Source organism: Chlorocebus sabaeus, chromosome 19 (assembly GCF_047675955.1).
Source record: "Chlorocebus sabaeus isolate Y175 chromosome 19, mChlSab1.0.hap1, whole genome shotgun sequence".
NCBI classification, from domain to species: Eukaryota; Metazoa; Chordata; class Mammalia; order Primates; family Cercopithecidae; genus Chlorocebus; species Chlorocebus sabaeus.
This window is the reverse complement of record NC_132922.1, coordinates 704,832-732,485: the sequence shown is the minus strand read 5'-3', so window position 1 is coordinate 732,485 and position 27,654 is coordinate 704,832. Positions and strand designations below refer to the sequence as shown.

General features: G+C 55.6%; 1 protein-coding gene across 3 annotated transcripts; it reads right to left on the bottom strand.

Annotated features, from left to right (window-relative positions):
• Positions 1 to 1,259: 1,259 nt before the first annotated feature.
• MLC1 (modulator of VRAC current 1) lies at positions 1,260 to 26,755 on the bottom strand. 3 transcript variants are annotated; one of them, XM_007976142.3, is made up of 13 exons: positions 26,617 to 26,755; positions 26,258 to 26,316; positions 25,628 to 25,863; positions 23,993 to 24,082; positions 20,988 to 21,041; positions 20,566 to 20,667; positions 18,071 to 18,172; positions 17,469 to 17,540; positions 14,059 to 14,175; positions 9,929 to 9,985; positions 7,873 to 7,995; positions 4,683 to 4,847; positions 1,260 to 1,685 (listed from the first exon to the last, which is right to left on the bottom strand). In XM_007976142.3, the coding sequence occupies exons 3-13, from the start codon at positions 25,802 to 25,804 to the stop codon at positions 1,611 to 1,613; spliced, it is 1,134 nt and encodes a 377-aa protein (XP_007974333.1). In that variant the 5' UTR covers positions 25,805 to 25,863; positions 26,258 to 26,316; positions 26,617 to 26,755; the 3' UTR covers positions 1,260 to 1,610. The 3 variants fall into 3 exon arrangements, with proteins under 3 accessions (XP_007974333.1, XP_072862681.1, XP_007974334.1); XM_073006580.1 differs by lacking the exon at positions 23,993 to 24,082; XM_007976143.3 differs by lacking the exons at positions 26,258 to 26,316; positions 26,617 to 26,755 and adding an exon at positions 26,039 to 26,198.
• Positions 26,756 to 27,654: the final 899 nt, after the last annotated feature.

Below are 27,654 nucleotides of genomic sequence, written 5' to 3'. Positions count from 1 at the left end.
CATTCCCCTTGAATGGTGGAAAATAATGATCCCACTTGTTGTGAACACCATGAAGGTATCTTGGCAGCCAGAGTTACTCCTGCTCAGCAGTGGGAAACCTGGGAGGGTCCTCAAACCCCCTAGCAGGCAGCCCCATCCAACTGCATCTCCCAGCCTCCTGGTTCTTAGATCCTGATGGCCCCAGACTACAGAATGCATCTCCGGGCCTTTCCAGCAGCCCATGGGGGACCAGTCAATACACCCGAAGGCAGTAAAGGGAAATGTTCATGTGTTCTCAGACCAGAAGGAAAGAAACAAAACCACTGTGAAGAAAAACACCTGCTGGAAAGTAATGACCAAAATAACAAGATTCCTAGTTTTACAGTCACCCCAACTCACTGCAGATTTACTGGGAGGATCCAGGCGCCCTCGGGGAAGAGGAGATGCAGGGAACCCACTCCTGGCCATGGCACTGCCCAAAGCCAGTGGTATTCTCACACCCAACTGTCCCTGCAGTCTGGCAGGTGGGCAGTGACCGCCTGGGCTGTACCCTAAGACCCCAAAACAGCAGAGATGGAGAAGACCGCTGGCCCTGGGGCCTTCTCAGTGAGGATCAAGACAAAGTACTTGCTAGGAGGTAGAGGGGGCTGGGTGAACCTGTGAGGATTCCTGGGCTCTGACCTGATCTGTCCTGCATTTTGAGTAATGGAAGCAAACATAGAAGCGAGCGGCTCAGCTTCCCCCAGTCACTGGGGCCAGGGAGTCACCCGGGCCAGGGAGACGTGGTCGAGCCCGTTTACAAAGCCTTAGATGCAGTCCCACCCCCAAGAACACTGCCTATCACAGTAGCGGCCACGTGGCACTCCAAGCTGGGCATGACAGTGCCCAGGATGTGGGCAGTGCCTGGGACGTGGGCCAGCCACTGTGGCAGCGGATTCCTCTAGAATAACTGGGTCTATGTAGGAAGACAGGGCAGGCGACCCGGTGTGGACCGGTGTGGATTTCACCTGGGAGAGCAGTGGCAGCCTGTGTCACTTGCACCTGGGCTTTGGAGGAGGGGTCCCCATGGCTCCCAGGCCAGGACAGAGGTGCCCAGCCTTGTTCTCACTGTCCAGGAAGAGCCGCTGGGCAGGCTGAGCCTGGGGCAGGTGCACCTCGCAGGGAAGTAGGTAAGATCCCACTGGGCTGACTGAGCACCCAGGATAAACCCGAAGAGTGGAGGGAAGAAGCCGGGTCAGAGGGGGCAGGAGACACGGGGACCCACAGTCTGACCCCGGTCAGGTCCAGAGAGCCCACTCCAGCCCAGGCCATGAGAGAGGCAGGACGCGGAGCTGGGGCCTCAGAGGCAGAGCCAGGGGGCCCTTCCTCGGCCTGGGAAGCTGCGGCCATGCTCCTGCTGTTAGGACACGGGAGCCCTTGGCACTGACTGATCTGACTGAGATACAGACTAGCCAACATTGGCCTATTTTAAAATTAAACTACCCTAGGAAGTGAAAACTCCACTGCAGCCTGGTCTGCCCTCACACAGGGAAAAGACGTGTTAGAAGCAGTAGCTCAGGGCGATTAGGGGTTGTGCGTTTCCGTGCTTGGGGCCAGGCTGGGCATTGCCACCCAGTTTCTGCGTCCGGGGGTCACTGGGCCATCTGCACCACGACGGCTCTCCAGGCTTTCTCCTTGTCAAACTCCTTCAGGGGGCTCCTGGCCACCTGCGACCGAGACAGGAAAGGTGTTACTTCACCAGGACCACCTGTGCGGCAGGAAGCTGGACACGCCACTCGGCCACAGGCAGCAAGCAGCCAGCATTCTTTTAACTTCAGAAGTTTTCTTTGAATGCAAAGGAAGTGGGGGAACTAATCCCTGGGCCTCTATGGAAAGAGACAAAGACCTTTACTCCCTCACTGTCCCAGAAACGCCCGTATCCCCACACACGCGGTCTCCACGGAGCCTGGGGTGGAGCAGCCCTTCACTCGGACCCTTGCCCTGGCTCTGGGGCAGGGGGCGGGGGGCGGGGGAGGCCGCCCAAGGGTGGGCATGTGCCTGACGGCCGAGGAAGAAAACACTTAAGGCAGAGGTGACCAGATGCCTCCAGGCACAAGGGAGGACAGTGCCAGCCCCAGCTGACTACCTGACCCCAGCCATCCACCCTGCGCCCCGGCCGCCCACCCTGCGCCCCGGGACCAGCAGTTCTGGGATCTGGGGAGAGCACCTAATGCATCCGACTCTGGGCCTTGCTAGTCATGACAGAAACCCAGGTGGGTCTCATTTCAGGCCCAGGGACTGCCGTCCTAGCAGGGAGATTGACCACAGCCAGGCAAAACAGCAGCAAAGCAGCTGAGGAGGCAGGTGAAGGGAATGTCAGTGGGGAGGGTGGAGGGTGGGGGCGACTGGGTCAGCTGAGAAACGAGCCAAGGGCAAGAGGGCGTCTTCCAGGACTTAGCGGGCACTGGAGGCTCTGCACCAAGACTCTGAGGCTGGTGGTGTGCCGAACACAGGAGAGCAGGGTATGTAGGGCAAGAGCAGTGGCCGGTCTGCCCAGGGTGGCCTAGAGGTGGGGCAGAACTCAGAGCCCCGCTGAGAGGGTGGCCTGGAGGTGGAGCAGGACTCAGGGCCCCCCTGAGAGGGTGGCCTGGAGGTGGAGCAGGACTCAGAGCCATGCTGAGAGGGTGGCCTGGAGGTGGGACAGGACTCAGAGCCCCGCTGAGAGGGTGGCCTGGAGGTGGGGCAGGACTCAGAGTCGTGCTGAGAGGGTGGCCTGGAGGTGGAGCAGGACTCAGAGCCCCCCTGAGAGGGTGGCCTGGAGGTGGGACAGGACTCAGAGCCCCCCTGAGAGGGTGGCCTGGAGGTGGGGCAGGACTCAGAGCCGCGCTGAGAGGGTGGCCTGGAGGTGGAGCAGGACTCAGAGCCCCCCTGAGAGGGTGGCCTGGAGGTGGGACAGGACTCAGAGCCGCGCTGAGAGGGTGGCCTGGAGGTGGGGCAGGACTCAGAGCCGCGCTGAGAGGGTGGCCTGGAGGTGGGGCAGGACTCAGAGCCGCGCTGAGAGGGTGGCCTGGAGGTGGAGCAGGACTCAGAGCCGTGCTGAGAGGGTGGCCTGGAGGTGGAGCAGGACTCAGAGCCGTGCTGAGAGGGTGGCCTGGAGGTGGGGCAGGACTCAGAGCCCCCCTGAGAGGGTGGCCTGGAGGTGGGGCAGGACTCAGAGCCGCGCTGAGAGGGTGGCCTGGAGGTGGGGCAGGACTCAGAGCCACGCTGAGAGGGTGGCCTGGAGGTGGGGCAGGACTCAGAGCCCCGCTGAGAGGGTGGCCTGGAGGTGGGGCAGGACTCAGAGCCCCCCTGAGAGGGTGGCCTGGAGGTGGGGCAGGACTCAGAGCCGCACTGAGTGGCCACCCGGGTGTTTGGGTATCAAGCTGACCGTCCTTGTGGTCACTGCACCTGAGGGTCCGCGGGCAGGTTTGCCCAGGGGAGCACCGCCAGGACCTGTAGCTCGGTGCAGGGAAGACGCTGAGCCTCCGCCTTTCAGTTGAGGGGCAGCGAGACAGTAGGCAGGGCCCAGGGGAACAATGTTCGGGCGGTGACAGCCAGAAGTTGTTGACACCCCAGCTCCACGGAGCCCCACGTACCAGGCTGGGTGGGCAGTGCCTTCCCTGCAGAACCGTGTCCCCACCAGAGCCAGGGGAGGAAACCATGACCTGTCGGAGCCCCCACAAAGCACTCTTCCGTGTCTCTGAGAGCAAATCTGAAAGCATTAAGTCCAGAATGTTTCCCAGGGATGGGTCTGGGCTTACCTAGGCTTTGTGTTTGTATTTTTTTTTTTTTTTTTTTTTGAGAGGGAGTCTCGCGCTGTCGCCCAGGCTGGAGTGCAGTGGCCGGATCTCAGCTCACTGCAAGCTCCGCCTCCCGGGTTTGTGCCATTCTCCTGCCTCAGCCTCCCTATAGCTGGGACTACAGGCGCCCGCCACCGCGCCCGGCTAGTTTTTTTGTATTTTTTAGTAGAGACGGGGTTTCACTGTATTAGCCAGGATGGTCTCGATCTCCTGACCTTGTGATCCGCCCGTCTCGGCCTCCCAAAGTGCTGGGATTACAGGCTTGAGCCACTGCGCCCGGCCTGTGTTTGTATTTTTAAAAGACATTTTACGGCTGGGCGCGGTGCCTCACGCCTGTAATTCCAGCACTGTGGGAGGCCGAGGCGGGCGGATCACGAGGTCTGGAGTTTGAGATCAGTCTAACCAACATAGTGAAACCCCGTCTCTACTAAAAATAGAAAAATTAGCTGGACGTGGTGGCGGACGCCTGTAATCCCAGCTACTTGGGAGGCTGAGGCAGGAGAATCGCTTGAACCCGGGAGGCGGAGGTTGCAGTGAGCCGAGATCGTGCCCCTGCACTCCAGCCTGGGCGACAGCGCGAGACTCCCTCTCAAAAAAAAGAAAAGAAAAAGAAAAAGACATTTTATTTCTTCGGAGTTTTTCTGGGGTGTTTTTAAAAATACAAAGCGGCACAATGAGGCTTCAAGGGTCGTGGTGTGTGGCCCTTGGAGACCCTCATCAGGACAGGTGCCCCCACCGCAGGCCTCTCACCTCCCCAGCAGGCGCTCCTGTGGACCACTCACCTCCCCAGCGCCCCCACACCCCACAGGCCTCTCACCTCCCCCGCTGCGCACCCCTGTGGGCCACTCACCTCCCCACAGCCTCCTCCCCCTGCAGGCCACTCACCTCCCCAGCCAGGCGCTCCTGCGGGCCGCTCTGGGTGTCCCAGGACGCACCCTGCAGCCTTGCGCTGACCTTGAAGCGCACACACTGGATGGCGGTGCCCGTGTTGAGGCCGGCCTGCAGCAGGAGCACCAGCAGCAGCAGCAGCAGAAGCACGTCGTAGGATGGCTGCAGGTGGAAGGAGGTGTGAGCAGGGTGGCCCAGCCGCCCTCCAGCCCAGGAGACCAAAGCTCCCTCTTGCCCACAGACTTCGCAAAGAGCAGGTGCCAGGCTCGAGTTGGAGCCGCAGTAACCCAAACGCACTGTTATTTCAACAACCTGATGATAATCATTCTAGCTCAATTAATGAGGCCAATTCTGCTTTAAATTCCATCAGCTTGTGTTCAACAGACAGGAATCAAAGTGACCGAACCACTGCCAGGCCCTGTGGACAGCGCTGGCTGCTAGTGGTCAAGTCGCTCCACCTCTCCTGCCCCAACACCCACAAGGCTCAGTCCTGGAGCCAGCAAGGCCGTCTGCAGGAGGCAGAAGCGCTGACCATTCTGTGTCAGCAGGATCCTGAGCAGAGGAGAGAGGGGGCAGCCATCCTGGGGGGTGGGGGCACAGGCCCCCAACAGCTTCACCCCTGAGCCCCCGCTGCTGGAAAGGAAGAGGCAGGAGGCAGCGCGGTGAGCTTGGCAGGGAAGAGGATGGAGGGAGCGACCAAGGATGCAGGGAGCCAGAGAGTGACCACAGAGCACCCAAACCTTCTGTGCCCGTGGATAGCTTTCCAGTGTTGGCCCAGGAGAAACAAAGCAACTGCGTGCAGGAGCGATGAAGGAATTCAGAAGAGCTCTGATCCCCTTGGGTATCAAGGAAACACCAGGATAAATTATTAAGCTTAAAAAAACAAGCAAGGGGCCGGGCACAGTGGCAGGAGCCTCTCATCCCAGCACTTTGGGAGGCCAAGGTGGGCAGATTGCTGGAGCCCAGGAGTTCAAGACCAGCCCTGGCAACAGAGTGAGACCCGGTCTCTGAAAAATAAAATAGATAAATACATGATTAAAAAGTGAGGTACATGGCTGAGCACGGTGGCTCACGCCTGTAATCCCAGCACTTTGGGAGGGCGAGGCAGGCGTATCACTTAAGGCCAGGAGTTTGAGACCAGTCTGGTCAACATGCTGAAACCCTGTCTCTGCTAAAAATACAAAAGTTAGCCGGGCGTGGTGGCATATGCCTGTAATCCCAGATGCTCCAGAGGCTGAGGCACGAGAATCACTTGAACCCGGGAGGCAGAAGTTGCAGTGAGCCAAGACTGTGCCACTGCACTACAGCCTGGGCGACAGCGTGAGACTCTGCTTTAAAAAAAAAAAAAAAAAAAAAGGCAGCGAGGTACAGAATAGTAATTGTGATTCTAGTGTGCACGCTGTTTTGTAAGAAAGGAAAGAAAATTATCATCTGGTTGCCCATAAGAGGAGCAGGTCAGTCGGGCGTGAGACCATAGCTTCTCTGAGCTCATCGTTTAGAGTTTGGCTTTTGAACCACATAAATATTGTATATATTCAAAAAATGCCATTTTAAAAAGAGAAAAGCACCAAGCCCTAAAATGGAATACAACCAGAGGCCATTAAACTTAATGGGGCATCAAACCCAAAGGATAACCCCACACAGAAAGGGGCCGACTTCGCTGGCATGTGGCTGTCCCCTCCTAGCAGGATGCAAAATGGAAGCCTCAGGCTCACTCAGGAGACGGCCCCTGGGTGGTAATATCGTCTCTCGTAATCCTGAACAATTATATGCATATTATGAGACAACATGAAGTAGCAGATATATTACATGTCACAGGAAACAAAATATTTGGAGTAGGAGTAGGGAAAGCAAACATAAGAGAAGTCAAGAAAAAACCCCAGGCCAGGCCTTTGTAGCTCACATCTATAATCCCAGCACCTGTGGGAGGCTGAGGACACTATCCCCCATCAGACGGTGACTCCATCCGCCATCAGGCGGTGACTCCATCCGCCATCAGACAGTGACTCCATCCCCCATCAGGCAGTGACTCCATCCACCAAGCAGTGACTCCATCCTTCATCAGATGGTGACTCCATCCCCCATCAGGCGGTGACTCCATCCCCCATCAGGCGGTGACTCCATCCATCAGTGACTCCATCCCCCATCAGACGGTGACTCCATCCATCAGTGACTCCATCCATCAGTGACTCCATCCCCCATCAGGCGGTGACTCCATCTCCCATCAGACGGTGACTCCATCCATCAGTGACTCCATCCATCAGTGACTCCATCTCCCATCAGACGGTGACTCCATCCATCAGTGACTCCATCCCCCATCAGGCGGTGACTCCATCTCCCATCAGACGGTGACTCCATCCATCAGTGACTCCATCCATCAGTGACTCCATCCCCCATCAGGCGGTGACTCCATCCCCCATCAGACGGTGACTCCATCCATCAGTGACTCCATCCCCCATCAGGCGGTGACTCCATCTCCCATCAGACGGTGACTCCATCCATCAGTGACTCCATCCCCCATCAGGCGGTGACTCCATCTCCCATCAGATGGTGACTCCATCCATCAGTGACTCCATCCCCCATCAGTGACTCCATCCCCCATCAGATGGTGACTCCATCCCCCATCAGCACACCCATGTTGGCCTGGAGCAAACAGCTTGAATACAGGTCTTCTAATGATTTGGGTGGCAAAACCACTTATATTGGAAACAAGAACAAACAAACAAAAAAACACACCAGGTATCTAAGAAATATATGTAGCTACACGTGCCTAAGCCTTGAAAGTCGTGTTGGAGATAAGCTCCTACTGGGCCAGCTCAAAGTCACGGGACTTTGAATTCTCCTTAAATTCACCCATTAAACTCAATGCAGTTCTGGTGCAAATCTAAAAATCGTGTCCAACAAACTCAGGACAGATTCTAAAACGGGCTCAGGGACAGAGGGGGTCCCAGGTCCCTGTGAAGCAGGTGGTGGCCCCAGATCCAGGGCGGAATTGAGGCCCCGAGGCCCTGGGGCCAGGCTGGCAGTGGGGAGCGCGGTCACCGCTGCCCAGGAACAGTGGAGGAGGCCCCGCCTGGAGCTGCCCCTGAAGCCGGGGCCCACAGAGTCCTAGGCAAAGCCAGCAAGGGCCAGGCCAACACGCAGAGCACTGCATGTCTGGAGGGCCCCGAAATAAAACACAACTCACTTTTATGGCTGGCGGGTAATCTTTAAACATCTCCACGATTCTCATGACGCTGAATGACAGATATCCAGAGGCTGTGAACAGCAGCGGAGACGTGAGGCTGCTTATGGCTATCAGCACCTCCACCTGGAAAAAAGCGCGGGTTGCAGGGCCAGGGCCGGAGTCCGGGAGCCCAGGACCGGAGTCCAGGAGCCCAGGACAGGGGGCGTGGCCAGGGCTCAGGGGGGCGTGGCCCTAGGGCGTAGTCCCTAGCTGGTTCCCAGCGTGGCTCCTGCTGAAACCTCTGCTTTTTCTTTTTTTTTTTTTTTTTTTTTTTTGAGACGGAGTCTCGCTCTGTCACCCAGGCGACTCACTGCAACCTCCGCCTCCTAGGTTCAAGCAATTCTCCTGCCTCAGCCTCCCAAGTAGCTGGGATTACAGGCGCCCGCCACCGTGCCCAGCTAATTTTTGTATTTTTAGTAGAGACGGGGTTTTGCCATGTTGGTCAGGCTGGTTTCGAACTGCTGACCTCAGGTGATCCACCCACCTCGGCCTCCCAAAGTGCTGTGATCACAGGCGTGAGTCACCGCGCCCAGACTGCCTTTCTTTCTTTTCTGAGATGCAGTCTCGCTCTGTAGCCCAGGCAGGAGTGCAGAGGCACAATCTCTGGTCACTGCAACCTCTGCCTCCTGGGTTCAAACAATTCTCCTGCCTCGGCCTCCCAAGTAGCTGGGATTACAGGCATGCGCCACCACACCCGGCTAATTGTTTTGTATTTTTAGTAGAGACAGGGTTTCACCATATTGTCAGGCTGGTCTCGAACTCCTGACCTTGTGATCCACCCACCTTGGCCTCCCAAAGTTCTGGGATTACAGGCATGACCAGTCTGCCTTTTCATTCAAAGTGCAGTGCCACGAGTTTTTAAATATTTACTATCTAGGCATGGTGGCTCACATCTGTAATCCCAGCACTTTGAGAGGCCAAGGAGGGCAGATCACCTGAGGTCACTAGTTTGAGACCAGCCTGGCCAACATGGCAAAAGCCCCATCTCTACCAAAAATACAAAAACTAACGGGGCGTGGTGGCACATGCCTATAGTCCCAGCTACTTGGGAGGCTGAGGCAGGAGAAAACTTGAACCCGGGAGACAGAGGTTACGATGAGCTGAGATCGCACCACTGCACTCCAGCCTGGGTGACAGAGCAAGACTGTCTCAAACAAACAAAACCAAGAAACAAAAAACATTTACCTGCAATTCTCCACTCTTGAAAAAATAACCCTTCGGCGTGGGTCACCTCCTTCACTGTTCTGAAGTCTGTCCTGTCCTTTTAACCCACCCCAAATTCCCGTTTGACCCATCAAGTCTCAGAGACAGCCTTCACTCATGCCAAGCACGGGCAGTCACCTGGCAAAGCACTCAGGGTCCACATTTTGGCAGCAGTCATTAATAATCGACCAGTTCGTATCCCACCGCTGCCAGTTTGTGGCAGTTTTGGCCAGGCGTGGTGGCTCATGCCTGTAATCCCAGCACTTTGGGAGGTCAAGGCAGGTGGATCCCCTGAGGTCAGGAGTTCGAGACCAGCCTGGCCAACATGGTGAAAACCTGTCCCTACTAAATATACAAAAATTAGCTGGGCGAGATGGCAGGCACCTATAATCCCAGCTACTTGGGAGGCTGGGGCAAGAGAATTGCTTGAACCCGGGAGGCGGAGGTTGCAGTGAGCCAAGATTGTGCCATTGCACTCTAGCCTAGGGACAAGAGCAAGACTGTGTCTCAAAAAAAAAAAAAAAAAAAAAAAATGAAATAGACCAGCCTTAGGAGGTACAGATGATGCTCCGGCACTGGTCTCCTTCCGTGGTTAGGCATGGTGAGCACTCCCAGAGTTTACACCGCCTTGCTCAGGTCTGCCTGTCCCTGGGAACAGTCCCTCCTGGGCGGGCCAGCCTCGCCCTCCCACAACCTCCACCTTCCTCAGCCCACAGGCCCTGCAGCTGGGTCCCTACAGTCTGGGGCTGGAGCCTGGTCACATGGCACCAAGGGAGGGCAGGGCCAGGCACCTAGGGGTGAGGGGTTCACCTACCAGACACTTGCTGGGACACTCTGCTGTCACATGACTGGCAATGGCACTTGGAAAGCACTAGGAGAAAGGAAAAAGGAAAGATTTTAGGGGAAATAGTCCAAGAAGTCAAATTCCAAACATGTGCTCTCCCACCAGTGACCCCTCCATCCAGGCTGCCTGGCTGGTGCAGGGCTTGCGTTGGTGGGGGTGGGGGGCGGTGCCCAGGGGCGCAACTGGGGCAGGGACAGGTCTGCAGGGAAGCAGGGGTAGCCTCTCAGAGGTTTTGTGTGCTCTCTGTTCCTCAACCATTGGTTTAAAATTGTAAGCCTGTAGAAAAGCTGCCAGAGCAGTGCAGTGGTCATCTGAGGCCCCCAAATCACCAGTCCTTGACAGTCACATCTGTGCTCTCTCCAGCTCTCCCAGACAGCCTGATGCCTGAACACCTGAGTGTGCTGGCTGAGCCCAGGGCACTCGTGCACACACCCAAAGCAGCACCACACCCGAGAGACTGCATGTGGGGCCGATGTGGTCCATGCCCAGATTCTTCCACTTGTCCTCATCAGGTTCTTTTTTAAAATTTTTGAATTTTTCCTTCTTCTTTTTCTTTCTTTTCTTCTTTTTTTTTTTTTTTTTAAAGACAGAGTCTTGCTCTGTCACCCAGGCTGGAGTGCAGTGGCACAATCTCAACTCACTGCAACCTCCACCTCCCAGGTTCAAGCCTCCCGAGTAGCTGGGATTACAGGCACCCGCCACCATGCCTGGCTAATTTTTGTATTTTTAGTAGAGACGGGGTTTCGCCTTGTTGGCCAGGCTGGTCTCGAACTCCCGACCTTGTGATCCGCCCGCCTTGGCCTCCCAAAGTGCTGGGATTACAGGTGTGAGCCACCGCACCCGGCCCTGATCATGTTCTTTCTAGAACTGTTCATTTGTTTCTTCCTGACCCAGATTCAGTAGCCATTGTGCTCATAGTCTCCTTGTGGGTCTCTGTTAATCGGGGAGTCCCTCAGCCTCTGTCACCTCCGTTACCCGGACGCTTCTGGGGACTGCAGCCCGTCAGCTGCAGTCGGGCCTCCGTGTGGGACAGGATTTCTTCACGACGAGCCTTGGGGAGCCTCGGAGGAGCCTCTGCAGTGCCCCAGGGTGTGGACTGACCCTTCCTGATGACGCTGACTTGACTCACTGGGTTAGGGGGATCTGCGGGTTCCTCTGTTGGATGGACGCCTCTTCCTATAACCAAGAAATGCCCTTTTCTCACTTATTGTGAGGAGCCTGCCTTAGTTCCACATAATGTGGGCAGAGGGAGGATGCATGATCTTCATCCTCTTCATCCCCCCGAAGGCGTCCAGGTGCCAGCTCGTGCCAGCACCCCAGCCCGGCCTGCTGGGGAGAGGGCTGCCTCAGCCAGGTGAGAGGGTGGGCAGGACAGAGACAGGCTCGGAGCAGGGGAGCCTGGGCAGCGAGGGGAAGACTGGGGAGCTGAGGGGCTGCCGGTGCAAAGGCCCCAAGCCGTCTGCAGGGGGGGGTGTGGCCCTGGCCAGGGAGGCTGAGGTGTCAGCACAGGCGTGTCTCCTGGGCTTGGTGATTCTGAAAGGGCCTTCTACCTGTAAGCAGCAGTGAGGGCACAGGAAGGGATGGTGGCTTCAGGGCGGCCTATTCAGGGCCCCAGTGAGCCACAGGAGGGCGGGAGTTTCCCTGTTTACCCAGCACAGTCACTCTGACCCCTGCCCTAGAGGGCCAGGAAGCTCAGCCATAAGGGCTGGGGCAGCTCAGTCAAGGGCCCTGCCCTGGAAGGGTCCAGACCTGCAGCCCAGCCCCCAGCTCCAGCCCCGGGCACCTGGTGCAGGCCCTGGGCCCCTCTGCCGCACCCAGGCCAGACTCAGGCAGGCGGAGCTGGCTCCCCCATCACGTGCACCTCAGTGCCCTCCCCTCCTCCTGGGGTCTCCTGGGCTGCTCCTGCCCTGAAAAGAGGATTGGGAGTGTGAGTGGATTTAGGGACACCCACGAGGCAGCACCTGATGGGTGTGGGGTGCTCTGGGGAGAGCAGAGCAGCCCCCGGGGCAGGAGGGGTCTGCGGGGTGGGAGGGGCCGTGTGATGAGGGCTGACTGCAGGGACAGGGAAGGGGGTGAGGCGAGTGCCTTTCATTCTCAACTTTTTGCAGGTTCTCCATCCTCCCTTAGCTTCGGGATGTAATCCCTGCATGTCAGACCGCAGGGTCAGAGGTGCACACCTGCTGGCATCATTCTCTCTGTACAGACCCGCTTGGGTGGGCACCCATGTGAGTTCTGTGTCTCGGCAGCCGGCCCTGGTCCTGCCCCTTCCGGGGGTGTGGCTCCATCCCAGCTCGGCCCTGCCTGGGTCTCTTTCCGGCTCTGAGCGCCTCAGCAGCCCACTAGGTCGGGCACTGGTGCCCTGGGGGCATTGCTCTGAGCCTACTGACCCCCACAGGGAGCTGAGCCACAGCCGCCACCAACGGGATGTGTACACCCGGCACGCGTGGGCCTTCTCGGCAGTCCGCCCGGCCGTACCGCTCCCGGGCAGGCGTGGGTCTTCTCGGCAGTCCGTCCGGCCGTACCGCTCCCGGGCACGCGTGGGCCTTCTCGGGGTAGTCCGTCCGGCCGTACCGCTCCCGGGCACGCGTGGGTCTTCTCGGCAGTCTGCCCGGCCGTACCGCTCCCGGGCACGCGTGGGCCTTCTCGGGGTAGTCCACCCGGACGTACCCCTCCCGGGCAGGTGTGGGCCCCTTCTCGGCAGTCCGCCCGGCCGTACCGCTCCTAGGCACGCGTGGGCCCCTTCTCGGCAGTCCGCCTGGCCGTACCGCTCCTGGGCACGCGTGGGCCCCTTCTCGGCAGTCCGCCCGGCTATACCGCTCCTGGGCAGGCGTGGGCCCCTTCTCGGCAGTCCACCCGGCCGTACCGCTCCTGGGCACGCGTGGGCCCCTTCTTGGCAGTCCGCCCGGCTATACCGCTCCTGGGCACGCGTGGGCCCCTTCTCGGCAGTCCGCCCGGCTATACCGCTCCTGGGCACGCGTGGGCCCCTTCTCGGCAGTCCGCCCAGCTGTACCACTCCCAGGCAGGCGTGGGCCCCTTCTCGGCAGCTTCAGGAAGAGCCCCCCTGCTGCCCAGGAGAAGCCCGTAACTGATGCTGGGTGCTCACCATTCCTGCTCATGTACATAAGAGAACAGGGGCAAAATCTAGAAATCCACACAGCATGAGACAAACCAGGGGCTGGCTGCCAACACCAGTGTGCAGGCCACTACATGGCAAGGTGCCGAGGACCGCTCGGGGTTTCGTCCGGAGGCAGGTGGGCGGTGGCTCTGGGTGGGCCACAGGCCATGAAGGGATCTGGCGTGTGGAGGGGTTGCTCTAGACTCAGTGTTCTGAGGGAACACACCTGTGATCCGAGCACTTTGGGAGACCGAGGCAGGCAGATCACTTGAGGTCAGGAGTTCAAGACCAGCCTGGCCAACATGGCAAAACTCCGTCTCTACTAAAAATACAAAAAAATTAGCTGGGCGTGGTGGTCCACACCTGTAATCCCAGCTACTCAGGAGGCTGAGGTGGGCAAACTGCTTGAACCTGGGGAGGGGCAGAGGTTGTAGTGAGGTGAGATCGTGCCACTGCACTCCAGCCTGGGCGGCAGAGTGAGACTCCATCTCAAAAAAATAAATAAACAAACAAAATAAAATAAAATAAATAAAACAGTGCCCATGTATTGAGCATGTGGTATGTGCTAGGTGCTGTGTGACACATCTGCTACGGTAACATTTAATATAAAGTAATAACAGAAATACGCTGCGTTGTATAAAAGACATGTTGTAATATAAATGCATTATATATTAGAAAATTATATAGAATAATAAACATCTATGGCCTGACATTCATATGTTTAAAAAATTAGAATAATAAAAATAATTGGTATTTTTTTCAGGAAAAATAATATAAAATAATCACACAAACTAATATAAAAGCAGTTAATTCTTTGACTCATTTAATCCTTAATTCCCCAGTTCTTCTGAATTGGGGGCTGGCAAGGACCTTTTGTGGTGCCTCCCCGTCTGAGTGCACCAAGACTGAGCTCGGGGCCCAGCCACGCAGGATCTGAGCGGCGTGGCCCACAGCGGTGGCGGGTGGGCCAGAGGGGGGTACTCACGGCCACTAGGATCCAAAAGAACGTCACTGAGAGGTGTGGGCCTGAGACTGAGTCATCCACATTCAGGGCAATGATCCCCCCGAGGACGGCAGAGATGCCTGCGATTACCTCGACGACCTGGAGGGGACGGGACAACACCGGCTCATGGGGGCCGCCCCGAGGAAGTGGAGACACCCCCAGATTCCCAGAATGCACTGTGCAGACACGGACCCCCAGGAGCAGGGTGCGGTGGGCTGGCCCCGGCTCTAACCGTGGAGGAGCCCACTTGGACAGACCCCCAGCCTCACCTGGCCCAGCCCCCTCTGCCCTCAGCTGCGGCTTTTCACGTCCCTCTTGGAGTAAAATAGCTGAAGGGGTGTTTCCCCCACTGCTGCTTTTGTCTACGGAAACTGAGGGTATTGACCTGACAGTGGTGAGGGCAGAAAATCAAGACCCTCAGACCCCCTTCCCTGTCCTCACAGTGTGGCAGGCGGTGGTGCCCAGACCCTGGACCCCATTGAGGGGACTTGGGAAAACAGGCCTATGGCAGAAGCAGCTCCCATAGGACACGCCCACCCACCCATGCCATGTGGGTTTGCCATTGCCACGGCAACACTGGACGCCACCACCCCTTTCTGTGCCAATGATCCAACCACCTGGACGTTACCCCCCCTTTTCTAGAAATTTCTGCATAGGCCGGGCGCGGTGGCTCAAGCCTGTAATCCCAGCGCTTTGGGAGGCCGAGGCGGGCGGATCACGAGGTCAGGAGATCGAGACCATCCTGGCTAACACGGTGAAACCCCGTCTCTACTAAAAAATACAAAAAACTAGCCGGGTGAGGTGGCGGCGCCTGTAGTCCCAGCTACTCGGGAGGCTGAGGCAGGAGAATGACGGCAACCCGGGAGGCGGAGCTTGCAGTGAGCTGAGATCCGGCCACTGCACTCCAGCCTGGGCGACAGAGCGAGACTCCGTCTCAAAAAAAAAAAAAAAAAGAAAAAGAAATTTCTGCATAATCTGTCCCTTAATTAGCATACACTTACAAGAGGGTATAAATAGGAGGCAGAGCTGTCTCTGAGCTGCTGCTCGAGGCACCCGGTCGGCTGGGGAGCCTGCTCAACTGCCACTGCAATCAAAGCTGCTGTCTGCCACCAGCAGCTCACCCTTCAATTCTTTCCTGGACAAAGCCAAGAACCCTCCTGGCCTAAGCCCTGGTTGTGGGCTCATCTGCCCGGCACCATCAGGGCTGCAAACAGCACCGACAGACCCAGGGAGGGCTGGGGAAGAAACCAACGCCCGAACACCTGCTCGCACGAAGGATCTCTGTGAGGCGCACATGCAGAGCTGTGGCCGGCAGGAAAGCCAGGCGTGAAGAGCCGGCCAGCAGGGGCCTGGGGGCCAGACAGGACCTGGGCAGCCAGGCCTCGCATCCAGAAGGCACAAAACTCCAGATGCACAAAGAACGCTGAATTCCCAGCCAGGCACGGCGGCTCACGCTTGTAATCCCAGCACTCTGGGAGGCCGAGGCAGACAGATCCCGAGGTCAGGAGTTTGAGGCCAGCCTGGCCAACATGGTAAACCCTGTCTCTACTAAAAACACGACACTTAGCCCAGCGTGTTGGCGCATGCCTGTAATCCCAGCTACTCGGGAGGCTGAGGTAGGACAGTCGCTTAAACCCAGGAGGCAGAGGTTGCACTGAGCCCAGATCATGCCACTGCACTCCAGCCTGGGCGACAGAGTGAGACTCCACCTTAAAAAAAAAATAAAAAATAAAAAATGAAGCTGAATTCCCACCTGACAGAGACCATGACCACCAAGCAGAAAACTCCGGAAACAGAGAGACCGCCCACAAAGGACAGCACCTGGGCCTCCGCAGACGCAGATGGTGGAATAAACACGTCCTCGGGGAAACTGTCAACCTGGACCTCTGGCGAATTGTCACTTGGGAATGCAGAGAACCAGCCCAAACTGGAGAAGCCTCTCGAAAACCGACTTCTAAAGAATGAAGCAGAACGGGGCCAGGCACAATGGCTCACGGCTGTAATTCCAGCATTGTGGGAGGCCGAGGCGGGCAGATCACCTGAGGTCAGGAGATGGAGACCAGCCTGGCCAGCATGGTGAAACCCTGTCTCTACTAAATATGCAAAAATTAGCTGGGTGTGGTGGTGGGTGCTTGTAGTCCCAGCTACTTGGGAGGCTGAGGCGGGGGAATTGCTTGAACCCAGGAGGCAGAGGTTGCAGTGAGCTGAGATTGCACCACTGCACTCCAGCCTGGGCAACAGAGCAGGACTCCGTCTCAAAATAAAAGAAAAAAAAAAGAAGCAGAACGGAAATGGAACCTAAAAGAGAACTGAAATGCTAAATAAAGGGAAGCAAAGGCCCTGGGAAATGCACAGGGACCAAGTCAAGCACACGGGAGGCTGTTCCATTGTTGGAGTCAAAAGGTAAAATGTCACTAAACATCACACGCTAGACAACAAGGCCAAGGCGGAGGCAAGCAGGACAGACGTCGCATGATCTGTTTATCAAGGAGCGCGTTCGAATATGAAGGGCAACCGCCAAAAGGATACTGAAAACTGGCCCATCCAAAATTAGAGGGAAAAGGAAGGATGGAGCCTCCACCAATTGAAAAGAAGGCAGGGAAGGAGGGAAAAAGGCAAAATCAGGGAAAATGGAAAACTCAAAAGATGGTGAAAATAAGTAGAAATTTATCAGTAATAACTCTCAAAGGAAATGGGCTACATTCAAAAGGCTAGGGAGAGAGAAGGACATAAGATAAAGAACAAAATGCAGTTACGTGCTGCTTATAACAACTATACCAAAGTATAAGGCAAGAAAAGTTGAAAGCAAGAAGAAGAGAGGCCGGGTGCGGTGGCTCACGCCTGTAATCCCAGCACTTTGGAAGGCCTGAGTGGGTGGATCACTTGAGGTCAGGAGTTCAAGACCAGCCTGGCCAACACGTCGAAACCCCGCCTCTACTAAAATTAGAATAATTAACCGGGTGTGGTGGCGGGCGCCTGTAGTCCCAGCTCCTCAGGAGGCTGAGGCAGGAGAATCGCTTGAACCCGGGAGGCAGAGGCGGCAGTGAGCTGAGATCGTGTCACTGCATCCCAGCTTGGCTGATGGAGTGAGACTCCCTCTCAAAAATTAAGAATAATGATTCCTCGGGGACAGCAGTGTCGACACACCTACAGCGATAGCAAACTCCCCCCTAAAAGGTACAGAGCACCAGCAGCACCTTTCGCGATAAGGTACATTGTTACCAACGACACTAGTAACAGACTAGAGTCTCCACAGATGAGTGGCACGCTGCCCTGCAGTCTAGACAGCCAACTCTTAGCCAACTCAGAATAGAAACGTGACGTTTAATCCAGCCTCAGTCACCCCCGACAGAGTATGAGAGAAAAGAGAAAGAAAAGGGACGTTTTCTTACTGAATAAGATTTCAGGACCCGAGCAGGAAATGGCACTTCACCCAGAATGTTGGTGCTGTCAGACATGGAGCCCTACGAAGAAACAGAGCTGTCACCCCGGGCACACGGGCACAGGGACTTGGCACTGCTGCTGGATCCGGCCGCCGTGAGCAGTGGGCCAGGTCGGCCTGCGGTGTAGACGTGAGACGACCTTGGAGTCGCCCATGGATCTCTGGGCTTGAGGAAACATTCACACACACGGTCCTTGCACACGAAAACACGTTTACAGGTATTTTAGCAGATGTGGTGTCTCCTGGTCATCCCCTCAGGACGAGCACCGAGCGCCAGACTGAGTCAGGCTTAGTGGGAGGGGAAGGGTACAGCATCTGTCCTCACCTCCCTGTAGCCAGTGGCCACCAACCCCTCACCCAGCTCCTGACCTGCTTCTGGCCGGGGTTTCTAAGACCCAGGAGAGTGGGGTCTCGTGGGAACGCCCTGGAGCAGCCCAGATCGGCCCTCCGAAGGTGACGCTGAGACCCACTCTGCAGATGGGGGTGCGACTCGCTCACCCTGGGGCAACGCCTCTGCACCCCCTGCCCTGTGGGGTCAGAAGCTGCACCCACCTTCTTTTTCTTGCAGTACTCCTCGCTGGACCGTGCAGACATGATCACCGTGGCCGCCATGAGCAGCTCCAGCAGGAGCAGCAGGATGAGGTTGAAGTTGATCTGCCAAAGGGCACACACGCTTCAGCACCGGGCCCGCCTTTCTCACGCCACTGTGCTTCAGCGTCCACGGGGCCACCTCCTGGGCAGGCTGTGCAGGACTCTGGGCCACGGTCCCCACTTTTCCCGTCCAGGGCCGGCTGTGAGGCACTGTGGGCCGCACAGTCTCTCTGTCTCACATGGGTCTTTGGGGTCTTTCGGTTTTTAAAACCACGCTTAGTTCAAAGGCTGTACAAACGCAGGCCAGGGCTGGATTTGGCCTTGGGCTCTGGTCTACCGACCCCAGTCTGAACATTCCTTGTTCCCACAAAAGCCTGCACTGGAATGTTTAGAGCAGCTTCATGTATGATTGTTAAACTCTGAGAACATAAGGTTTTTTGGAGGGTAATGAAACTACCGTGGGCCCTGACCATATTGGCAGTCACATGAATTTATACGTGTGTTAATATTCATAGAAGCATACATTTTAAAAAGTCAGTGTAGCTGTCTGACAATCTGACAATTTTTTTTTTTTATTTTTATTTTTATTTTTATTTTTTTTTGAGACGGAGTTTTGCTCTTGTTGCCCAGGCTGGAGTGCAAATGGCGCGATCTTGGCTCACCGCAACCTCTGCCTCCCAGGTTCAAATGATTCTCCTGCCTCAGCCTCCCGAGTAGCTGGGATTACAGGTGCCCGCCAGCACACCCGGCTAATGTTGTATTTTTAGTAGAGACGGGGTTTCTCCATGTTGGTCAGGCTGGTCTCGAACTCCTGACCTCAGGTGATCCACCCACCTCAGCCTCCCAAAGTGCTGGGATTACAGGCGTGAGCCACCGCACCCGGCCTGACAATTTTTGAAATACATTTTAAAAAGAAAGAATGCAAAACCATATTCAACTAAAAATAGAGCCTCGAAATATATGAAGTCATAACTAACAGAGCCACAGGAAGATGGAAATGCACCAGCAGTGGTGGGAAAGGACTTGAAACACTTTTCGTAGAAACTGACACATCAGGCGGAGGGCAGTGGCTTCTCTTACTAAAAATACAAAAATTAGCCAGGCGCGGAGGCTCACCCTTGTGATCCCAGCACTTTGGGAGACCAAGGCGGGTGGATCGCCTGAGGTCAGGAGTTCTAAACCAGCCTGATCAACATGGTGAAACCCCTTCTCTACTAAAAATACAAAAATTAGCTAGGCACGGTGGCACATGCCTGTGATCCCAGCACTTTGGGAGGCCGAGGTGGGCGAATCACCTGAGGTCGGGAATTCGAGACCAGCCTGACCAACATGGAGAAACCCTGTCTCTACTAAAAATACAAAAATTAGCCGGACACGGTGGTGCATGTAATCCCAGCTACTCGGGAGGCTGAGACAGGAGAACTGCTTGACCCCGAGAGGCGGAGGTCACAGTGAGCCAAGATGGCGCCACTGCACTCCAGCCTGGCCAAGAGAGCGAGACTCCTTTTCAAAAAAGGAGACAAAAACAAAAAGGCAGTGTAGGTGTTCCCACTGGGTTCTCCTGTGTCTGCTCTTTTTTCCTGCCCCACGAGAGTGGCCAGGACATACTCAAGGCTCCTCCAGCTTTCTCCAATCATAAAGTGCATCCCACATGTCACACAAAGCAGGAGGCCCTCCTTGCAGTATCTCAGATGAGGTCCTGGTTTCCTTTGAGATTTTTGTCTTTTTTTTTTTTTTTTTTTTGAGACGGTGTCTCGCTCTGTCTGCCAGGCTGGAGTGCAGTGGCGCCATTTCGGCTCCCACAACCTCTGCCACCCACAATTTCCCATTTTTGTTTAGAGGTGCACAGAACAATTGTCTTACACAGATTGGATGAAGCATGGTGTTATCTTATTTTTTTTTTTTTTTTTTTTTGTGAGACGGAGTCTCACTCTGTCGCCCAGGCTGCAGTGCAGTGGCCGGATCTTAGCAAATCACTGCAAGCTCCGCCTCCCGGGTTTACGCCATTCTCCTGCCTCAGCCTCCCAAGTAGCTGGGACTACAGGTGCCCGCCATCACGCCCGGCTAGTTTTTTTTTGTATTTTTTAGTAGAGACGGGGTTTCACCGTGTTAGCCAGGATGGTCTCGAACTCCTGACCTCGTGATCCGCCCGTCTCGGCCTCCCAAAGTGCTGGGATTACAGGCTTGAGCCACCGCGCCTGGCCATTACTGTTAATTTTTAAGGACCGTTGCAAAAGACATTGTTTACCAATAAATCTGTCCAGCAGAATCACAAGACTTCAATAAAGACAATTATTTTCTTTAGACGCGTAAATAAAACTCTCAACGTTTGTCAAATCCAAGAGCTATGAATAACATTTACCACCTATTTCCAGCTCGACAAACATTTGCTGACACCATTCGTGGGGGTGGGGCTGTGGGTGTCAGGCCTCAGCGCGAAGCTCGCGTGAACTTACATTTATTGCTGATGGGTTCAGGATTAGTTTGCATCCAAACCAAATTAAACATGTAGTGGTCACAGCAAATGTGGAAACGAACAGTATCTGAAAGTTGGGAATCTGAAAAACAAGGCAGGAGGGGTTTTCCTTCTCTGAATAACAAAAGAAAAAAGGTAACAGATAAACCACACTTGAGGCCATTAACTAAAAATTATCCTGATTGGGACACAATGGTGGGGAGTCCTGCGTGCTCAGCCTGCTCTCCCCTCTGTGCGGCAAAGGCTGGGCTGGGCAGGAGCTTCACTGTCTGGGGGGCAACCTCAGGGGCCCCTCTCGGTGCCACAACGTCCGTGTGTGGGCACACACACAGGCACACACAGGCACACTGTCGGCCCCTCCGGCCTTCTCCCTGGCAGAGGCTGGGTGCAGGCTGGACTTACCACATTGGCATTCCTCCTGGAGACGGTGAAGCTCACAATTGCCGAGGGGATGCACTGGAATGAAACCAGAATCCCATGAGTCCGCCGCTCACCCAAGCAACTGAGACCCTGAAATACTCTAACATTTGCGCTTCCGGAAGGATCCGAATCATATTCTCAAAACAGTGTTGCCAGCCCACACGACACAGCGGGTTGGCTTAACTAGAAGGCCCCCAGGTACTTCTCAGTTTTAATTTTTTGTTGAGATGCGGTCTCACTCTGTTGCCCAAGCTGATCTTAACTTTGGGCTCAAGTGATCTGTTCACCTTGGCTTCCCAAAGCACTGGGGTTACAGGCGTGAGCCACTGCACCCAACCCCCAGGTACTTCAAAATAATTTATTCTGAAAAAAGTTTTTATTTTCTGATGTGCTAAAAAGATACTTGTGGGCCGGGCGCGGTGGCTCAAGCCTGTAATCCCAGCACTTTGGGAGGCCGAGACGGGTGGATCGCAAGGTCAGGAGATCGAGACCATCCTGGCTAACATGGTGAAACCCCGTCTCTACTAAAAAAATACAAAAAACTAGCCGGGCGCCCTGGCAGGCGCCTGTAGTCCCAGCTACTCGGGAGGCTGAGGCAGGAGAATGGCATAAACCCGGGAGGCGGAGCTTGCAGTGAGCTGAGATCTGGCCACAGCACTCCAACCTGGGCGACAGAGCGAGACTCCGTCTCAAAAAAAAAAACAAAAAACAAAAAAAGATACTTGTGAACAAAGGCTCTTCCAGCTGGATAAGCTTTGAAGTCTAGAATGTAACTCATGCAGGCACAAGACCTGGTCTTTGCTGAAAATCACCCGAAAAGGAAAACGTATCAGCCAGGTGCAGTGGCTCATACCTCTAATCTCAACTACTCAGGAGGCTGAGCTGGGAGGATCTCCTGAGCCCAGGAGGTCGAGGTTGCAGTGAGCTGTGATTACACCCTGCACTCCAGCCTCGGTGATAGAGCAAGAACTTGTCTCAAAAAAAAAAAGAAAGAAACAAAACGCAACGAAAAGAAAAGAAAAGAGAGAGGAGGCCGGGTGGCTCACACCTGTAATCCCAGCACTTTGGAAAGCGGAGGCAGGTGGATCATGAGGTCAGGAGTTTGAGACCAGCCTGGCCAACATAGTGAAACCCCGTCTCTACTAAAAATACAAAACAATTAGCCTGGCTTGGTGGTGGGCGCCTGTAGTCCCAGCTACTCAGGAGGCCGAGGCAGGAGAATTGCTTGAACCCAGGAGGCGGAGGTTGCAGTAAGCTGAGATCGCCCCAGTGCACTCCAACCTGGGCAACAGAGCGAGACTCCATCCAAAAAAAAAAAAAGGAAGGAAGGAAGGAAGGAATCAAGGAAGGAAGGAAGGAAGGAAGGAAGGAAGGAAGAAAAAGAGGAAGGAAGGAGCGAAGGAAGGAGCAAGACTCTTCGTGTGAGGGAGGCCGAAAGGAGCCCCAGAGCCCCTCGGCCTTCTTGTCTCCAAAGGGCCACACCAAGGCTAGGAGTACGGGGCCAGGGAGGGAGGTTGGGACGTCAGGGGCAGGGAGGTGGGTGGAGTCGGGCCAGCCCAGGCCTGTGGCCCTTGGGACCCCGGGCTCTGAGGCGGGGGTGCGGGCAGGGGCATCTGAGGGGCTGAGCACAGCAGTGCTGGGTGAGGAGGCGGGAGAAGCCCCGTTGGGGCCTGAGTGAGGGGCAGAGCTGGGGCCAGGACACTCAGGCTCAGTTCAGCACCCACTCAAGTGCCACGAGGGCCCAGGGTAGAGAAGAAAGGCCGGGGGCAGGGCCAAGTGGGGCCAAGGCTGGGCACGGGTGGGCACTTGCCCATATCCGGTGGCCGCTGAAGCTGAAGGGGCACAGCCCACAGCTCCGCTGGGACAAGGGCAGCTCCCATGGTGAGGACAAAGGCCACGGAGAAGCTTCCAGAGAGGGCAGCAGAGTGGGACGAGTCACCTGCCCCAAAGAGCTTTGTTCTAAGGGAGCAGAGACCCAGGACAGCACAGGACGGGGCGCCCACTTTGTTTTTAAGACTTTGGGGGGCGCTGCTAGGGACAGTCACCAACAGTGTCCCTAGAGAAAGGGCAGGGGCCAGAGACCCAGCAGGCGTGGGGAAGCGAGAGGAGGGGAAGCGAGAGGAGGGGAAGCGAGAGGAGGGGAGTGCTCGGAACTGGCTGAAGCAGGAGGGGCATGGGGTCAGCGGGTTGTGGGCCAGAGCCCAGGGATCGGCCAGCACTGTGCTCTAGCTGCAGGGACGCTGGAGAGGCAGTGGCCGGGGCTCGCAGAGGACCAGGGGTCAGCGGTCGTCTGTCCTCCTTTGCTCTGAGGATCAGTGGGTGCCCCCACCAGCCTTGGCACTGTATAAGATTCTAGAAACACAGCATGAAGCTTTGGGAGGGTGTGGGGCGCAGGTCTCAGTCCCAGTCCCCTTGAGGGCAGATGCTGCCAGTTTTGGCAGGATGCAGCCGCAGGGTCAGAATCAACATGCAATTCCCTGCACAGGCATCTGCAGAGCAAGGTTCAGACCTGCTTCGTCGGTAATTCTCAAAGGTGATGAATCCTGTGTGAAACTAAAGTCATATGAAGAGAATTTTTTTTTTTTTTTGAGTTGAAGTTTCACTCTTGTCGCCAGGCTGGAGTTCAGTGGCCCGATCTTGGCTCACCGCAACCTCCGCCTCCTGGGTTCAAGTGATTCTCCTGCCTCAGCCTCCCGAGTAGCTGGGACGACAGGCATGCAACACCACGCCCAGTTAATTTTTCTATTTTTATAGAGATGGGGTTTCTCCATGTTTGTCAGGCTGGTCTCAAACTCCTGACCTCAGGTGATCCACCTGCCTGCGCCCCACAGGTGCTGGGATGACAGGCGTGAGCCACCGTGCCCCGCCCATATGAGGAGATTTGAATGAGGTACAGGTGACAGAAACCCGCACATCTCAGAGCAAAGAAACCTGAGCACGTGCCGGCGAGCTCGGGCACTGGAAGAGGCCTGGAGGAAGCTGCTTACAGAGCCTGCAGCACAGCGCAAGTAATCCATCTCGGCAGGGAACACGTTCCCCAGGTACAGCGAAAACCCTGAGGTCACCAGGAGACAGCTCTGCAAGACAGCGACAGAAGCCCAGGTTACAATGCACCCCGTCCCCGGCTAGACACCGACCTTTCAGCTTCCACTTCACGGTCTCTGCGTGTTGGTGACTCACCCACGGCCCCCAGCATCAACCGCACCTGCACCCGGGGCCCGCCCAACCTGGACTCCTCCTGTAGGACAGACGCAGCCCCACTGCAGCCCAGGACATGGACCAGCCTCCCCCAGCCACGTCTGAGCATGGACCCCCACGTTGTTATCTGGAGGAGAGAAGGAAGGGGATCTGCCAATATTTAGAGCAAGGAATGGCACCTCTCCCCACAAAATACCCCTGTCCCAACATGTTGTGTGTACAGAGTCTTCCGGATCCCATACTCAGGTCCAGACGCGAGACTGGAAAGCAACTGCCCATCCCCCTCCGTCTGCAGAACCTAATTTCCAGATCTGGAAGAAGATCCCTCCAGGCACGGGCTCCAGGCCTAGGGGCTCCCGAGCAGGGAAGACCCTAGCAGGAGGCGGCGGGGGGGGCTCTCTCTCACGCACAGCACCACAGGGATGAGGCAAGGAGGGTGCTCTCTCTCATGCACAGCACCCCAGGGGTGAGACAGAGGGGAGTCAGTGTCAAAGGTCACTGGGACCCAGGGTCCTGGCAGAGGAAGTGAGGTCTGGGGCAGAGGGGACCTGGCCTGGGCAGGGGAGGGGCTGCAACCAAGTCCAGGGCACTGGGCGGAGGAGGGCAGAGCCCGGAGATGGCCGCCACCACCCGGGAGCTGCCTGTCCCCAGCTCCGAGGCGGATGCCTGTCTTGGTGAGGCATGCTCAGGCCATGGGAGGTGGACAGGACCACTGTGGGTGCTGCAGGGGCTGCCAGTGGAGGCGAGGGCACAGGGAGGGGAGAGATTGCAGCCTGGATCTCATTCTCAGCCCAAGCTGCACGGAACCTGGAGTGCCTGCAGAGAGGCCTGTCCTGCGGCCTGGCTCTGAGTAGCTGCACACACTCAGGCCCAAGTGGCTCCGCCAACCATCTCTGTGCCTGCAACAGTGCAGGGAATGCCCAGGACCCCAGGGAAGTCCCTCGGACATCTGGCGCTGCCCGTCCGCCCCAGGCCTGTTCCTTTATGCACCAGCTCCCTCCCGTCCGGCCCCTGTGGCTCTCCCTACGAGGAGGAGGTCCCTGAGGTTCTCTCACTGAGGCCTGACCTGAGGCACCTCCTCCCACCTTTGCAGGTGACCCCTTGGAGGACTCTGGACCCCCAGAGCCAAGGGTCATGGAGGCTCCCGGGGCCCATGGGTGGCCCTGGGACTGTCCCTGCCCTGGTGGGACTTAGCCATAGCCTGGAGCAGCTCGAGGCTGGCACAACAGACACCCATAAATTAATAAAAATAACTGTGAAAACACAAGCAAAACAAGCTCGTCAGCACCCAAGAGTTCTGCAGCATCAGGGTTAGTCTGAGAGTTGCTCTTTCTGTCCCACCTGGGGCTCCAGGGCGCCACGGTCCATCACCAGAGGGACCAGGTGCTCGTGGCCCTCCAAGGTGTTGGTGTAGAGCTACTCACCCCCATCAGCACGGAGAAGACCCACGTCTTGGGGCTGAAGCAGGGGGGCAGTCTCTTCGACAGCTGCAGGTCGCTCGGCTTCGTGTCTGGGGCGTAGCTGGCGGGGTCTTGCCGGCCCCGCTCCAGTGTGGGCATCCGGTCATAGGCCAGCTCCTCTCTGAATGGCTCCTGGGTCATGGCACTTGGGGACACCACAGCTGTGCTGAATGTGCAGCCACGTGTCACCAGTTCTTTATCTGGAATAAAATTATCATTGGTTTTGACCGCTCTGAAGAAACTTCAATAAGTTGTTTCCAAGAAATATTTTTTAACAGAAGAAATATTGTTCACACTGAAGTGCTCTAAATTTGAAGAAGAAAATGAGCACTTGAATCTAAAAGTGAAAAAAATAACTTTCCTGGAAAAACAGACCTGAATAGTCTGGGTTCAGGGTGAGCTTCTACACTTTAAATGCCTCATTGAGCCATGTGGGCCCTCCAGGTGCAACAACACCTGACAACTTCCATCGGCAACTTCGCCCATGAACACATCACGCCGGGGACTCAAGCACATTAAACTGCTCCAATTGGTAGCTAAACAAGAGATTGTAAAACACACCTCTGCTTAGCGGCTGAATGTCTGAGCACTTACCTCCCCGCCGCTCGGCAGTTGGGAGCGCTGGTCTCTGGGTGAGGGACTTCCAGCAAGAACTATTCACAAATGAAACAAAAGCTCAGCAAACTTGCGCTGAAGGCAGGGGAAGGAGAGCTGCTTCCTGAATATCAATGAGGGGAGGAATCGGGTGGATCCTAGAAATGTTTGGTTGTATAAACCACTGCCTGGGAGCTGTCAGAACCCAACTAGGAAAGGAAGGGCCTTCCTGTGTCACTCGCCAAAGACCTCGGGTATCTCAGAAGAAAGAAGCATCCCTAAGGTTAGAATCCCACCAAATACACATTCCGAGCAGGCCCTGTTTCTGAAACATAGCTGTTTGCTCAAAGGTCTCATACATCTTTCCAAGCAGACTTTTTCTATCCCCCACAGCCACACGGTGGGAATCGCCTTCACAAGGTCACACAAGCATTCTCGCACTCGGCTTAGCTGTGTGGCCCTTGGGCTGCTCCAGATTCGGCCCTGTGGTTTGCATGGGCAGCCTGGACGGCTGGTAGGCCCAGTCCCGCTGCCCCTTTTATCTCTGCTCACCAAGCAGAGAGAAACCACAGCAATGTGTGTCGCCCAGAGACACTGGCACCCTGACAGTTACAGCAACAGATTCTTTGTGCACATTGTAAAAAGGCTCAAACCAAAGTTTCTGAAAAACCAGCTCCTTAAACCATGAACCCACATTAAAACTTGAGTAAAGTCATCAGGTTCCAGACCATGGAATGTTCTGTTGTCTTCGTTTCAATCAAGCAAGATGCTTTTAATAAGCTTTTATTAGCTTTTAGTAAGATTACACATGCAAGCATCCCCATCCCGGTGAAAATGTCCACTAAATTACCTTGATCAAAACGAGTAAGTATCAAGTACACATAAATGCAGCTCAAAACACTTTGCTCAACCACATCCCCATGGGAAACAGCAGTGATCAATCTTTAGCAATAAACGAAAGTTTAAGCTATACTAATATTTTAGGGTTGGTTAATTTCATGCCAGCCACCGCAGTCAATGTTCTGTTGTCTTTGTTTCAATCCAGCAAGGATGAGAAATAATTTTCACAAACTATAATCCATGAAGTCAAGAACTATTCTGAATGGATTGAGAAACCTCCCAAACTTCTTTTCTGTCTTTTAAAGCGATAAACGGGATTAGTGGGAATTAGTCCAACTGGATCGAATCCTCCTGTGTTTCTTTTTGTTTGAAAAAAAATGTTAATCGGATTTCAACATTTTTTCTTTCAAAAGTTCTCCACTTAAAAATGCAAACAGGTGGGCCGGGCGCGGTGGCTCAAGCCTGTAATCCCAGCACTTTGGGAGGCCGAGACGGGCGGATCACGAGGTCAGGAGATCGAGACCATCCTGGCTAACACGGTGAAACCCCGTCTCTAC

What these genes read in the sequence shown, in the direction of transcription:
- MLC1 (XM_007976142.3), bottom strand. Translation starts at nt 25,804, where the DNA reads ATGACCCAGGAGCCATTCAGAGAGGAGCTGGCCTATGACCGGATGCCC. An exon ending in TGCGCTGTGCTGCAGGCTCT is followed by an intron (nt 21,042 to 23,992) that starts GTAAGCAGCTTC and finishes GTTTCATTCCAG; the next exon opens with TGCATCCCCTCGGCAATTGT. An exon ending in TGAACCCATCAGCAATAAAT is followed by an intron (nt 18,173 to 20,565) that starts GTAAGTTCACGC and finishes GCCCTTTGGCAG; the next exon opens with ATCAACTTCAACCTCATCCT.